The sequence below is a fragment of the Saccoglossus kowalevskii genome, chromosome 12 (genome assembly GCF_978046115.1).
Source record: "Saccoglossus kowalevskii chromosome 12, keSacKowa6.1, whole genome shotgun sequence".
Classification (NCBI taxonomy): domain Eukaryota; kingdom Metazoa; phylum Hemichordata; class Enteropneusta; family Harrimaniidae; genus Saccoglossus; species Saccoglossus kowalevskii.
This window is the reverse complement of record NC_140652.1, coordinates 37,641,640-37,658,811: the sequence shown is the minus strand read 5'-3', so window position 1 is coordinate 37,658,811 and position 17,172 is coordinate 37,641,640. Positions and strand designations below refer to the sequence as shown.

Sequence of the window (17,172 nt, the reverse complement as noted above, 5' to 3'; positions counted from 1 at the left end):
AGAAACAGATGGTGAGAGTGGATTCTCAGGTGTCAACAGGATAAAGACTGTTTAGAAACAGATTGTGAGAGTGGATTCTCAGGTGTCAACAGGATAAAGACTGCTGAGAAACAGATTGTGAGAGTGCATTCTCAGGTGTCAACAGGATAAAGACTGTGCTTAGAAACAGATTGTGAGAGTGGATTCTCAGGTGTCAACACGATATAGACTGTGCTTAGAAACAGATTGTGAGAGTGGATTCTCAGGTGTCAATGGGATAAAGACTGCTTAGAAACAGATTGTGAGAGTGGATTCTCAGGTGTCAACAGGATAAAGACTGTGCTGAGAAACAGATTGTGAAAGTGGATTCTCAGGTGTCAACAGGATAAAGACTGTGCTTAGAAACAGATTGTGAGAGTGGATTCTCAGGTGTCAACAGGATAACGACTGTGCTGAGAAACAGATGGTGAGAGTGGATTCTCAGGTGTCAACAGGATAAAGACTGTGCTGAGAAACAGATTGTGAGAGTGGATTCTCAGGTGTCAACAGGATAAAGACTGTGCTGAGAAACAGATTGTGAGAGTGGATTCTCAGGTGTCAACAGGATAAAGACTGTGCTGAGAAACAGATTGTGAGAGTGGATTCTCAGGTGTCAACACGATAAAGACTGCAGAGAAACAGATTGTGAGAGTGGATTCTCAGGTGTCAACAGGATAAAGACTGTGCAGAGAAACAGAGTGTGAGAGTGGATTCTCAGGTGTCAACAGGATAAAGACTGCTGAGAAACAGATTGTGAGAGTGCATTCTCAGGTGTCAACAGGATAAAGACTGTGCTTAGAAACAGATTGTGAGAGTGGATTCTCAGGTGTCAACAGGATAAAGACTGTGCTGAGAAACAGATTGTGAGAGTGGATTCTCAGATGTCAACAGGATAAAGACTGTGCTGAGAAACAGATTGTGAGAGTGGATTCTCAGGTGTCAACAGGATAAAGACTGTGCTGAGAAAGAGATTGTGAGTGTGGATTCTCAGGTGTCAACAGGATAAAGACTGTGCTGAGAAAGAGATTGTGAGAGTGGATTCTCAGGTGTCAATGGGATAAAGACTGTGCTTAGAAACAGATTGTGAGAGTGGATTCTCAGGTGTCAACAGGATAAAGACTGTGCTGAGAAACAGATTGTGAGAGTGGATTCTCAGGTGTCAACAGGATAAAGACTGTGCTGAGAAACAGATTATGAGAGTGGATTCTCAGGTGTCAACAGGATAAAGACTGCTGAGAAACAGATTGTGAGAGTGGATTCTCAGGTGTCAACAGGATAAAGACTGTGCTGAGAAACAGATTGTGAGAGTGGATTCTCAGGTGTCAACACGATATAGACTGTGCTGAGAAACAGATTGTGAGAGTGGATTCTCAGGTGTCAATGGGATAAAGACTGCTTAGAAACAGATTGTGAGAGTGGATTCTCAGGTGTCAACAGGATAAAGACTGTGCTGATAAACAGATTGTGAAAGTGGATTCTCAGGTGTCAACAGGATAAAGACTGTGCTTAGAAACAGATTGTGAGAGTGGATTCTCAGGTGTCAACAGGATAACGACTGTGCTGAGAAAGAGATTGTGAGAGTGGATTCTCAGGTGTCAACAGGATAAAGACTGTGCTGAGAAACAGATTGTGAGAGTGGATTCTCAGGTGTCAACAGGATAAAGACTGTGTTGAGAAAGAGATTGTGAGAGTGGATTCTCAGGTGTCAACAGGATAAAGACTGTGCTGAGAAACAGATTGTGAGAGTGGATTCTCAGGTGTCAACAGGATAAAGACTGCTGAGAAACAGATTGTGAGAGTGGATTCTCAGGTGTCAACACGATAAAGACTGCAGAGAAACAGATTGTGAGAGTGGATTCTCAGGTGTCAACAGGATAAAGACTGTGCAGAGAAACAGAGTGTGAGAGTAGATTCTCAGGTGTCAACAGATAAAGACTGCTGAGAAACAGATTGTGAGAGTGCATTCTCAGGTGTCAACAGGATAAAGACTGTGCTTAGAAACAGATTGTGAGAGTGGATTCTCAGGTGTCAACAGGATAAAGACTGTGCTGAGAAACAGATTGTGAGAGTGGATTCTCAGGTGTCAACAGGATAAAGACCGTGCTGAGAAACAGATTGTGAGAGTGGATTCTCAGGTGTCAACAGGATAAAGACTGTGCTGAGAAAGAGATTGTGAGTGTGGATTCTCAGGTGTCAACAGGATAAAGACTGTGCTGAGAAACAGATTGTGAGAGGGGATTCTCAGGTGTCAACAGGATAAAGACTGCTGAGAAACAGATTGTGAGAGTGCATTCTCAGGTGTCAACAGGATAAAGACTGTGCTTAGAAACAGATTGTGAGAGTGGATTCTCAGGTGTCAACAGGATAAAGACTGCTGAGAAACAGATTGTGAGAGTGCATTCTCAGGTGTCAACAGGATAAAGACTGTGCTTAGAAACAGATTGTGAGAGTGGATTCTCAGGTGTCAACAGGATAAAGACTGTGCTGAGAAACAGATTGTGAGAGTGGATTCTCAGGTGTCAACAGGATAAAGACTGTGCTGAGAAAGATTGTGAGTGTGGATTCTCAGGTGTCAACAGGATAAAGACTGTGCTGAGAAACAGATTGTGAGAGTGGATTCTCAGGTGTCAACAGGATAAAGACTGTGCTGAGAAACAGATTGTAAGAGTGGATTCTCAGGTGTCAACACGATAAAGACTGTGCTGAGAAACAGATTGTGAGAGTGGATTCTCAGGTGTCAACACGATAAAGACTGTGCTGAGAAACAGATTGTGAGAGTGGATTCTCAGGTGTCAACAGGATAAAGACTGTGCTGAGAAACAGATTGTGAGAGTGGATTCTCAGGTGTCAACACGATAAAGACTGTGCTGAGAAACAGATTGTGAGAGTGGATTCTCAGGTGTCAACAGGATAAAGACTGTGCTGAGAAACAGATTGTGAGAGTGGATTCTCAGGTGTCAACAGGATAAAGACTGTGCTGAGAAACAGATTGTGAGAGTGGATTCTCAGGTGTCAACAGGATAAAGACTGTGCTGAGAAACAGATTGTAAGAGTGGATTCTCAGGTGTCAACACGATAAAGACTGTGCTGGGAAACAGATTGTGAGAGTGGATTCTCAGGTGTCAACACGATAAAGACTGTGCTGAGAAACAGATTGTGAGAGTGGATTCTCAGGTGTCAACACGATAAAGACTGTGCTGAGAAACAGATTGTGAGAGTGGATTCTCAGGTGTCAACACGATAAAGACTGTGCTGAGAAACAGATTGTGAGAGTGGATTCTCAGGTGTCAACACGATAAAGACTGTGCTGAGAAACAGGTTGTTAGAGTGGATTCTCAGGTGTCAACAGGATAAAGACTGTGCTGAGAAACAGATTGTGAGAGTGGATTCTCAGGTGTCAACAGGATAAAGACTGTGCTGAGAAACAGATTGTGAGAGTGGATTCTCAGGTGTCAACAGGATAAAGACTGTGCTGAGAAACAGATTGTGAGAGTGGATTCTCAGGTGTCAACACGATAAAGACTGTGCTGAGAAACAGATTGTGAGAGTGGATTCTCAGGTGTCAACAGGATAAAGACTGTGTTTAGAAACAGATTGTGAGAGTGGATTCTCAGGTGTCAACAGGATAAAGACTGTGCTGAGAAACAGATTGTGAGAGGGGATTCTCAGGTGTCAACAGGATAAAGACTGCTGAGAAACAGATTGTGAGAGTGCATTCTCAGGTGTCAACAGGATAAAGACTGTGCTTAGAAACAGATTGTGAGAGTGGATTCTCAGGTGTCAACAGGATAAAGACTGCTGAGAAACAGATTGTGAGAGTGCATTCTCAGGTGTCAACAGGATAAAGACTGTGCTTAGAAACAGATTGTGAGAGTGGATTCTCAGGTGTTAACAGGATAAAGACTGTGCTGAGAAAGAGATTGTGAGTGTGGATTCTCAGGTGTCAACAGGATAAAGACTGTGCTGAGAAACAGATTGTGAGAGTGGATTCTCAGGTGTCAACAGGATAAAGACTGTGCTGAGAAACAGATTGTAAGAGTGGATTCTCAGGTGTCAACACGATAAAGACTGTGCTGAGAAACAGATTGTGAGAGTGGATTCTCAGGTGTCAACACGATAAAGACTGTGCTGAGAAACAGATTGTGAGAGTGGATTCTCAGGTGTCAACACGATAAAGACTGTGCTGAGAAACAGATTGTGAGAGTGGATTCTCAGGTGTCAACACGATAAAGACTGTGCTGAGAAACAGATTGTGAGAGTGGATTCTCAGGTGTCAACACGATAAAGACTGTGCTGAGAAACAGATTGTGAGAGTGGATTCTCAGGTGTTAACACGATAAAGACTGTGCTGAGAAACAGATTGTGAGAGTGGATTCTCAGGTGTCAACACGATAAAGACTGTGCTGAGAAACAGATTGTGAGAGTGGATTCTCAGGTGTCAACACGATAAAGACTGTGCTGAGAAACAGATTGTGAGAGTGGATTCTCAGGTGTCAACACGATAAAGACTGTGCTGAGAAACAGGTTGTTAGAGTGGATTCTCAGGTGTCAACAGGATAAAGACTGTGCTGAGAAACAGATTGTGAGAGTGGATTCTCAGGTGTCAACAGGATAAAGACTGTGCTGAGAAACAGATTGTGAGAGTGGATTCTCAGGTGTCAACAGGATAAAGACTGTGCTGAGAAACAGGTTGTTAGAGTGGATTCTCAGGTGTCAACAGGATAAAGACTGTGCTGAGAAACAGATTGTGAGTGTGGATTCTCAGGTGTCAACAGGATAAAGACTGTGCTGAGAAACAGATTGTGAGAGTGGATTCTCAGGTGTCAACAGGATAAAGACTGTGCTGAGAAACAGATTGTGAGAGTGGATTCTCAGGTGTCAACAGGATAAAGACTGTGCTGAGAAACAGATTGTGAGAGGGGATTCTCAGGTGTCAACAGGATAAAGACTGCTGAGAAACAGATTGTGAGAGTGCATTCTCAGGTGTCAACAGGATAAAGACTGTGCTTAGAAACAGATTGTGAGTGTGGATTCTCAGGTGTCAACAGGATAAAGACTGCTGAGAAACAGATTGTGAGAGTGCATTCTCAGGTGTCAACAGGATAAAGACTGTGCTGAGAAACAGATTGTGAGAGTGGATTCTCAGGTGTTAACAGGATAAAGACTATGCTGAGAAAGAGATTGTGAGAGTGGATTCTCAGGTGTCAACAGGATAAAGACTGTGCTGAGAAACAGATTGTGAGTGTGGATTCTCAGGTGTCAACAGGATAAAGACTGTGCTTAGAAACAGATTGTGAGAGTGGATTCTCAGATGTCAACACGATAAAGACTGCTGAGAAACAGATTGTGAGAGTGGATTCTCAGGTGTCAACACGATAAAGACTGTGCTGAGAAACAGATTGTGAGAGTGGATTCTCAGGTGTCAACAGGATAAAGACTGTGCTTAGAAACAGATTGTGAGAGTGGATTCTCAGGTGTCAACACGATAAAGATTGCTGAGAAACAGATTGTGAGAGTGGATTCTCAGGTGTCAACACGATAAAGACTGTTGAGAAACAGATTGTGAGAGTGGATTCTCAGGTGTCAACACGATAAAGACTGCTGAGAAACAGATTGTGAGAGTGGATTCTCAGGTGTCAACAGGATAAAGACTGTGCTGAGAAAGAGATTGTGAGAGTGGATTCTCAGGTGTCAACAGGATAAAGACTGTGCTGAGAAAGAGATTGTGAGAGTGGATTCTCAGGTGTCAACAGGATAAAGACTGTGCTGAGAAACAGATTGTGAGTGTGGATTCTCAGGTGTCAACAGGATAAAGACTGCTTAGAAACAGATTGTGAGAGTGGATTCTCAGGTGTCAACAGGATAAAGACTGTGCTGAGAAACAGATTGTGAAAGTGGATTCTCAGGTGTCAACAGGATAAAGACTGCAGGGAAACAGATTGTGAGAGTGGATTCTCAGGTGTCAACAGGATAAAGACTGTGCTTAGAAACAGATTGTGAGAGTGGATTCTCAGGTGTCAACACAATAAAGATTGCTGAGAAACAGATTGTGAGAGTTGATTCTCAGGTGTCAACACGATTAAGACTGTGTTGAGAAACAGATTGTGAGAGTGGATTCTCAGGTGTCAACAGGATAAAGACTGTGCTGAGAAACAGATTGTGAGAGTGGATTCTCAGGTGTCAACACGATAAAGACTGTGCTTAGAAACAGATTGTGAGAGTGGATTCTCAGGTGTCAACAGGATAAAGACTGTGCTTAGAAACAGATTGTGAGAGTGGATTCTCAGGTGTCAACACGATAAAGATTGCTGAGAAACAGATTGTGAGAGTTGATTCTCAGGTGTCAACACGATAAAGACTGTGTTGAGAAACAGATTGTGAGAGTGGATTCTCAGGTGTCAACAGGATAAAGACTGTGCTGCGAAACAGATTGTGAGAGTGGATTCTCAGGTGTCAACACGATAAAGACTGTGCTTAGAAACAGATTGTGAAAGTGGATTCTCTGGTGTCAACAGGATAACGACTGTGCTGAGAAACAGGATTTAACAATCTGCCCATGATCAGTTTAGCAGGGTCTGATGAGTCATCCTTTGACTATGAAAGATTTGTTGGCAGAAAAATCTAAAAGAAGACTTGACATTTCTCATTAGTGTATTATTTGTTAATATAGCACCTGATGCAAATACCACATGTACGCATTATTATATGTAGAAAATTGTAAATGAGGAAAAATAAAAGTTTGTTAATTTAATGATTTTTATGTTAATGAATGAAATGGTATGCATATGATATGCAAATTATTTGCAAATTAGTTACAGAGCTATGTATTTTTCCTGGGGAGAACCCTTATCATTATGGCCAAATTATTGATGATGCCAATACACAATTAGTCACTAGAATGATAACAAGCAAAAGGGACAACTAAAACAACTGTAAATCACTTAAGTTTTATTTTTCAGATTGCTTCTATACCAGGTCTAGAAAATGTCACTCCATCAACAGCACCCCCTAGTGATGGTGCTACAGCAACCCCTGTTGGTCCAACAGCAGTGAACTCAACTCAGCCAGCACCACAGACATCACAAACACTACAGGAACAGGTAAGAACTTAATGCAGCCAGTACCACAGACATCACAAACACTGCAGGAACAGGTAAGAACTTAATGCAGCCAGTACCACAGACATCACAAACACTACAGGAAAAGGTAAGAACTTAATGCAGCCAGCACCACAGACATCACAAACACTACAGCAACAGGTAAGAACTTAATGCAGCCAGTACCACAGACATCACAAACACTACAGCAACAGGTAAGAACTTAATGCAGCCAGTATCACAGACATCACAAACACTACAGCAACAGGTAAGAACTTAATGCAGCCAGTACCACAGACATCACAAACACTACAGCAACAGGTAAGAACTTAATGCAGCCAGTATCACAGACATCACAAACACTACAGGAACAGGCAAGAACTTAATGCAGCCAGTACCACAGACATCACAAACACTACAGGAACAGATAAGAACTTAATGCAGCCAGTACCACAGACATCACAAACACTACAGGAACAGATAAGAACTTAATACAGCCAGCACCACAGACATCACAAACACTACAGGAACAGATAAGAACTTAATGCAGCCAGTACCACAGACATCACAAACACTACAGGAACAGATAAGAACTTAATGCAGCCAGTACCACAGACATCACAAACACTACAGGAACAGGTAAGAACTTAATGCAGCCAGCACCACAGACATCACAAACACTACAGGAACAGGTAAGAACTTAATGCAGCCAGTACCACAGACATCACAAACACTACAGGAACAGGTAAGAACTTAATGCAGCCAGCACCACAGACATCACAAACACTACAGGAACAGATAAGAACTTAATGCAGCCAGCACCACAGACATCACAAACACTACAGGAACAGATAAGAACTTAATGCAGCCAGTACCACAGACATCACAAACACTACAGGAACAGATAAGAACTTAATGCAGCCAGTACCACAGACATCACAAACACTACAGGAACAGATAAGAACTTAATGCAGCCAGTACCACAGACATCACAAACACTACAGGAACAGTCAAGAACTTAATGCAGCCAGTACCACAGACATCACAAACACTACAGGAACAGGTAAGAACTTAATGCAGCCAGTACCACAGACATCACAAACACTACAGCAACAGGTAAGAACTTAATACAGCCAGTACCACAGACATCACAAACACTACAGGAACAGGTAAGAATTTAATGCAGCCAGTACCACAGACATCACAAACACTACAGGAATAGGTAAGAACGTAATGCAGCCAGTACCACAGACATCACAAACACTACAGGAACAGGTAAGAACTTAATGCAGCCAGTACCACAGACATCACAAACACTACAGGAACAGATAAGAACTTAATACAGCCAGTACCACAGACATCACAAACACTACAGGAACAGATAAGAACTTAATACAGCCAGTACCACAGACATCACAAACACTACAGCAACAGATAAGAACTTAATGCAGCCAGTACCACAGACATCACAAACACTAAAGGAACAGATAAGAACTTAGTACAGCCAGTACCACAGACATCACAAACACTACAGGAACAGGTAAGAACTAAATGCAGCCAGTACCACAGACATCACAAACACTACAGGAACAGGTAAGAACTTAATGCAGCCAGTACCACAGACATCACAAACACTACAGGAACAGGTAAGAACTTAGTACAGCCAGCACCACAGACATCACAATCACTACAGGAACAGATAAGAACTTGTTACAGCCAGTACCACAGACATCACAAACACTACACGAACAGGTAAGAACTTAGTACAGCCAGAACTTAATGCAGCCAGTATAACAGATATCACAAACACTACCGCAACAGATAAGAACTTAATGCAGCCAGTACCACAGACATCACAAACACTACAGGAACAGATAATAACTTAGTACAGCCAGTACCACAGACATCACAAACACTACAGCAACAGGTAAGAACTTAATGCAGCCAGTACCACAGACATCACAAACACTACAGCAACAGATAAGAACTTAATGCAGCCAGTACCACATACATCACAAACACTACAGGAACAGGTAAGAACTTAATGCAGCCAGTACCACAGACATCACAAACACTACCGCAACAGATAAGAACTTAATGCAGCCAGTACCACAGACATCACAAACACTACAGCAACAGATAAGAACTTAATGCAGCCAGTACCACATACATCACAAACACTACAGGAACAGGTAAGAACTTGATGCAGCCAGTACCACAGACATCACAAACACTACAGGAACAGGTAAGAACTTAATGCAGCCAGTACCACAGACATCACAAACACTACAGGAACAGGTAAGAACTTAATACAGCCAGTACCACAGACATCACAAACACTACAGGAACAGGTAAGAACTTAATGCAGCCAGTACCACAGACATCACAAACACTACAGCAACAGGTAAGAACTTAATGCAGCCAGTACCACAGACATCACAAACACTACAGGAGGAACAGGTAAGAACTTAATGCAGCCAGTACCACAGACATCACAAACACTACAGCAACAGATAAGAACTTAATGCAGCCAGTACCACAGACATCACAAACACTAAAGGAACAGATAAGAACTTAGTACAGCCAGTACCACAGACATCACAAACACTACAGGAACAGGTAAGAACTAAATGCAGCCAGTACCACAGACATCACAAACACTACAGGAACAGGTAAGAACTTAATGCAGCCAGTACCACAGACATCACAAACACTACAGGAACAGGTAAGAACTTAGTACAGCCAGCACCACAGACATCACAATCACTACAGGAACAGATAAGAACTTAATACAGCCAGTACCACAGACATCACAAACACTACACGAACAGGTAAGAACTTAGTACAGCCAGAACTTAATGCAGCCAGTATAACAGATATCACAAACACTACCGCAACAGATAAGAACTTAATGCAGCCAGTACCACAGACATCACAAACACTACAGGAACAGATAATAACTTAGTACAGCCAGTACCACAGACATCACAAACACTACAGCAACAGGTAAGAACTTAATGCAGCCAGTACCACAGACATCACAAACACTACAGCAACAGATAAGAACTTAATGCAGCCAGTACCACATACATCACAAACACTACAGGAACAGGTAAGAACTTAATGCAGCCAGTACCACAGACATCACAAACACTACCGCAACAGATAAGAACTTAATGCAGCCAGTACCACAGACATCACAAACACTACAGCAACAGATAAGAACTTAATGCAGCCAGTACCACATACATCACAAACACTACAGGAACAGGTAAGAACTTAATGCAGCCAGTACCACAGACATCACAAACACTACAGGAACAGGTAAGAACTTAATGCAGCCAGTACCACAGACATCACAAACACTACAGGAACAGGTAAGAACTTAATACAGCCAGTACCACAGACATCACAAACACTACAGGAACAGGTAAGAACTTAATGCAGCCAGTACCACAGACATCACAAACACTACAGCAACAGGTAAGAACTTAATGCAGCCAGTACCACAGACATCACAAACACTACAGGAGGAACAGGTAAGAACTTAATGCAGCCAGTACCACAGACATCACAAACACTACAGCAACAGGTAAGAACTTAATGCAGGCAGTACCACAGACATCACAAACACTACAGCAACAGGTAAGAACTTAATGCAGCCAGTACCACAGACATCACAAACACTACGGGAACAGATAAGAACTTAATGCAGCCAGTACCACAGACATCACAAACACTACAGGAACAGGTAAGAACTTAATGCAGCCAGTACCACAGACATCACAAACACTACAGGAACAGATAAGAACTTAATACAGCCAGTACCACAGACATCACAAATACTACAGGAACAGATAAGAACTTAATGCAGCCAGTATCACAGACATCACAAACACTGCAGGAACAGGTAAGAACTTAATGCAGCCAGTACCACAGACATCACAAACACTACAGGAACAGGTAAGAACTTAATGCAGCCAGTACCACAGACATCACAAACACTACAGCAACAGGTAAGAACTTAATGCAGCCAGTATCACAGACATCACAAACACTACAGGAACAGGTAAGAACTTAATGCAGCCAGTACCACAGACATCACAAACACTACAGCAACAGGAAAGAACTTAATGCAGCCAGTATCACAGACATCACAAACACTGCAGGAACAGGTAAGAACTTAATGCAGCCAGTACCACAGACATCACAAACACTACAGGAACAGGTAAGAACTTAATGCAGCCAGTACCACAGACATCACAAACACTACAGCAACAGGTAAGAACTTAATGCAGCCAGTATCACAGACATCACAAACACTACAGGAACAGGTAAGAACTTAATGCAGCCAGTACCACAGACATCACAAACACTACAGGAACAGGTAAGAACTTAATGCAGCCAGTACCACAGACATCACAAACACTACAGCAACAGGAAAGAACTTAATGCAGCCAGTATCACAGACATCACAAACACTACAGGAACAGATAAGAACTTAATGCAGCCAGTACCACAGACATCACAAACACTACAGGAACAGGTAAGAACTTAATGCAGCCAGTACCACAGACATCACAAACACTACAGGAACAGGTAAGAACTTAATGCAGCCAGCACCACAGACATCACAAACACTACAGGAACAGATAAGAACTTAATGCAGCCAGTACCACAGACATCACAAACACTACAGGAACAGGTAAGAACTTAATGCAGCCAGTACCACAGACATCACAAACACTACAGGAACAGATAAGAACTTAATGCAGCCAGTATCACAGACATCACAAACACTACAGGAACAGATAAGAACTTAATGCAGCCAGTACCACAGACATCACAAACACTACAGGAACAGGTAAGAACTTAATACAGCCAGTACCACAGACATCACAAACACTACAGGAACAGGTAAGAACTTAATGCAGGCAGTACCACAGACATCACAAACACTACAGGAACAGGTAAGAACTTAATGCAGCCAGTACCACAGACATCACAAACACTACAGGAACAGGTAAGAACTTAATGCAGCCAGTACCACAGACATCACAAACACTACAGGAACAGGTAAGAACTTAATACAGCCAGTACCACAGACATCACAAACACTACAGGAACAGATAAGAACTTAATGCAGCCAGTACCACAGACATCACAAACACTACAGGAACAGGTAAGAACTTAATGCAGCCAGTACCACAGACATCACAAACACTACAGGAACAGGTAAGAACTTAATACAGCCAGTACCACAGACATCACAAACACTACAGGAACAGGTAAGAACTTAATGCAGCCAGTACCACAGACATCACAAACACTACAGGAACAGGTAAGAACTTAGTACAGCCAGTATCACAGACATCACAAACACTACAGGAGCAGGTAAGAACTTAATGCAGCCAGTACCACAGACATCACAAACACTACAGGAACAGGTAAGAACTTAGTACAGCCAGTACCACAGACATCACAATCACTACAGGAACAGGTAAGAACTTAATGCAGCCAGTACCACATACATCACAAACACTACAGGAACAGGTAAGAACTTAATGCAGCCAGTACCACAGACATCACAAACACTACAGGAACAGGTAAGAACTTAATGCAGCCAGTACCACAGACATCACAAACACTACAGGAACAGGTAAGAACTTAATACAGCCAGTACCACAGACATCACAAACACTACAGGAACAGGTAAGAACTTAATACAGCCAGTACCACAGACATCACAAACACTACAGGAACAGGTAAGAACTTAATGCAGCCAGTACCACAGACATCACAAACACTACAGGAACAGGTAAGAACTTAGTACAGCCAGTATCACAGACATCACAAACACTACAGGAACAGGTAAGAACTTAATGCAGCCAGTACCACAGACATCACAAACACTACAGGAACAGGTAAGAACTTAGTACAGCCAGTACCACAGACATCACAATCACTACAGGAACAGGTAAGAACTTAATGCAGCCAGTACCACATACATCACAAACACTACAGGAACAGGTAAGAACTTAATGCAGCCAGTACCACAGACATCACAAACACTACAGGAACAGGTAAGAACTTAATGCAGCCAGTACCACAGACATCACAAACACTACAGGAACAGGTAAGAACTTAATGCAGCCAGTACCACAGACATCACAAACACTACAGGAACAGGTAAGAACTTAATGCAGCCAGTACCACAGACATCACAAACACTACAGGAACAGGTAAGAACTTAATGCAGCCAGTATCACAGACATCACAAACACTACAGGAACAGGTAAGAACTTAATGCAGCCAGTACCACAGACATCACAAACACTACAGGAATAGGTAAGAACTTAATACAGCCAGTACCACAGACATCACAAACACTACAGGAACAGATAAGAACTTAATGCAGCCAGTACCACAGACATCACAAACACTACAGGAACAGGTAAGAACTTAATGCAGCCAGTATCACAGACATCACAAACACTACAGGAACAGGAAAGAACTTAATGCAGCCAGTACCACAGACATCACAAACACTACAGGAACAGGTAAGAACTTAATACAGCCAGTACCACAGACATCACAAACACTGCAGGAACAGGTAAGAACTTAATGCAGCCAGTACCACAGACATCACAAACACTACAGGAACAGGTAAGAACTTAATGCAGCCAGTACCACAGACATCACAAACACTACAGCAACAGGTAAGAACTTAATGCAGCCAGTATCACAGACATCACAAACACTACAGGAACAGGTAAGAACTTAATGCAGCCAGCACCACAGACATCACAAACACTACAGCAACAGGTAAGAACTTAATGCAGCCAGTATCACAGACATCACAAACACTACAGGAACAGGTAAGAACTTAATGCAGCCAGCACCACAGACATCACAAACACTACAGCAACAGGAAAGAACTTAATGCAGCCAGTACCACAGACATCACAAATACTACAGGAACAGATAAGAACTTAATGCAGCCAGTACCACAGACATCACAAACACTACAGCAACAGGAAAGAACTTAATGCAGCCAGTACCACAGACATCACAAACACTACAGGAACAGGAAAGAACTTAATGCAGCCAGTACCACAGACATCACAAACACTACAGGAACAGGTAAGAACTTAATGCAGCCAGTACCACAGACATCACAAACACTACAGGAACAGGTAAGAACTTAATGCAGCCAGTACCACAGACATCACAAACACTACAGGAACAGGTAAGAACTTAATGCAGCCAGTATCACAGACATCACAAACACTACAGGAACAGGTAAGAACTTAATGCAGCCAGTATCACAGACATCACAAACACTACAGGAACAGGTAAGAACTTAATGCAGCCAGTACCACAGACATCACAAACACTACAGGAACAGGTAAGAACTTAATGCAGCCAGTATCACAGACATCACAAACACTACAGGAACAGGTAAGAACTTAATGCAGCCAGTATCACAGACATCACAGACACTACAGGAACAGGTAAGAACTTAATGCAGCCAGTACCACAGACATCACAAACACTACAGCAACAGGTAAGAACTTAATGCAGCCAGTATCACAGACATCACAAACACTACAGGAACAGATAAGAACTTAATGCAGCCAGTACCACAGACATCACAAACACTACAGGAACAGATAAGAACTTAATGCAGCCAGTACCACAGACATCACAAACACAAACGATTGGCACTCTAATACTTATCTTTATATTCTCAGCCAAAGGATGGGGAAGCAGAAGAACCAGTTGTAACATCATCAAGTAATCCGATCTCCCAAGATCCAAGATATGCAACTTATTTTAAAATGCTTAATATAGTAAGTTTTTATTTGGTACTGCAGATTATAAGATATTTCTTAGACACACATTGAACAGTTGTTTTCAAATTCAAAACATGGATGATAATCTCATAATATTATACATTTAACGGAGAAAACATTTAAAATAGTGTTTGTCACAATTACAAGGTATTACTAAAATAGAACTGATTACATCATAGTACACAGTACAATGTGTGAAAAAGATCAAATGAAGACAGCATGTGCAGATAAGAAAAAAAAACTGTTATTCATTGTGAGACTCAAAAATATTTGCCTGAACAAAGCTCTTAAGAAATTACTTCAACACCATTATAAATACCCCTGTCACTATTGTAGATTTTGTTTACATATTCCAATGAAACGTCAATATGAATAATTAATTACCTTGTGCTTAGTGACGTCATTTTAAACAAATTCTACACAATTCTTTTCAAGCATACACATGTACCACTGCACAAGTTTTTATTTGAGATTTTGTGTATTAGAAATAAAATGAAAGACTCATTTTTTATTCACTAATTACATCAATCCCATGTAATTTAATGTTTTATGTAATTACAGGGTATCCATCCACAAGCTGTCAAACAAAAAATGTCAGTAGACGGCGTGGACCCAAATCTCTTGGAGTAAGTTGTCTTGTTATTTTTATCTTGTGTTACCATGGCAACAAGTTACTTGCATCTTAATTATTATCATGCATGTATGTTTGTTTAATATTTCAGTACACCAAATGCACCAGCACCACCAGCTGATGCGGCTGATTCCAGTGAAAGCGATTTCAGTGAAGACGACACTCAGAGTAGTTTTAGTGATGACTAATCATTATTTATTTGCAAAGAAGAATACATTTTTTTTATTGAATATGATCAAGATATGTAATGAAGAAAGTGTGTGCTTTATATAGTATAAGGAGTTATTAAATACCTAACATGAGTTGAGTTGATATTGTAGCTGACATCATGACTCAAATCTTGGTATATGAAGGTTCTACCATTGAAAATGACAGTTATGAAATATTCCCAATGCCTTTTTTTTTCACTGCAAGATTTATTATGTGTGTATTGTAGGTCAAAACATTACATGGAATTTGACAATTATGTTTAGGTTTAAAATTAAAACATTGGATTTTTTGTAGTGGACATTCAATTCACATCTTTCACACATCAAGCAGGATAGTGTGGGTTTTAAATGTGACCATAAAATATATGGGCATTATAAAATTATGGTCATTACACATGCTCACAAGGTTTGTTTAGGTGTGAAAGTTCAAATTACGCATCACAGCCAGAAATTCAACAGACGATTGTTTGACTTCACGTATTTCACATGTTTTAATTATTAGCAACTGTAACAAAAACAAGATTTTGAGTGTCTACAACAAAAATTCCTAAGGACTCCTAAAAAATATTATCACAGAGAAAGTGTCTAGGCATGCCCTTTTTTTGATACTATCTTTTCTGGTGGTGTTCGCCGATGCCCTGTGGTCGAAAAATTCAAACAGTTCCGGGCGTCATACCCACGCACTAACAATGGTACTATTTAATAATGCAATCGTTATTATCACAGGCAATTATTACGTCTCATCACTATTACAAATACAGAAAGATTCATGATACTTAGTAGTTCATCAGTTCTTCTTCGATCGATGTTATATCTGCCAATTTTTCATTAAAGTTTGCCAAGATCTCCGGAAACAACAGCATTCAAACTACACGCCATTTTAAATCTTGTCTATCGATTCCGAATATTACCGTATGCTCAAGATTAGCGTAATCCATTGTAAGAAGGTGTTAAGATCTAACATGAACCAATTTTTGTGAACAAACATAGGGTAAAGCTAAAACAATAACGTGGGGGGGGGGGGGGCTCCTTCCGTTTGTACCTTCCATGGTACTCATCATTAAGGATTGTAAAGACCTATGTCACAAACAATGGGAGGACAACATGGTTACATTCACTCTGTCCTTCCATTCATATCAAGAATAATCTGCTGGGAAATGTACATCACAGCATTGCTATGCAGCTAGCAGGATTTCTTATCAAATAAGGGATTGGTCAGTTACTTCGGCCTAGGGGGGGGTCGGTGGATCAGTAGGGGGGGTTACCCTATTTTTGATTGTGCGAATAGGGGGAGTCACCCTGTTTTTGATATCATGTTTTCCAGAATTCACACACGCTGATGCATATATTTATAAAAAATT

General features: G+C 41.3%; 1 protein-coding gene across 1 annotated transcript in view; it reads left to right on the top strand.

Moving 5' to 3' along the window:
- The window catches only part of LOC144350033 (WASH complex subunit 3-like), a 49,665-nt gene extending 33,739 nt beyond the window's left edge, over positions 1-15,926 (top strand). The window contains exons 4-7 of the mRNA XM_085506647.1: positions 6,978-7,118; positions 14,870-14,968; positions 15,533-15,597; positions 15,694-15,926. Of these exons, the coding sequence (XP_085362773.1) occupies positions 6,978-7,118; positions 14,870-14,968; positions 15,533-15,597; positions 15,694-15,790 (402 nt within the window). The 3' untranslated portion in view covers positions 15,791-15,926. The remainder of the gene's footprint in view (positions 1-6,977; positions 7,119-14,869; positions 14,969-15,532; positions 15,598-15,693) is intronic.
- The last annotated feature ends 1,246 nt before the right edge of the window (positions 15,927-17,172 follow it).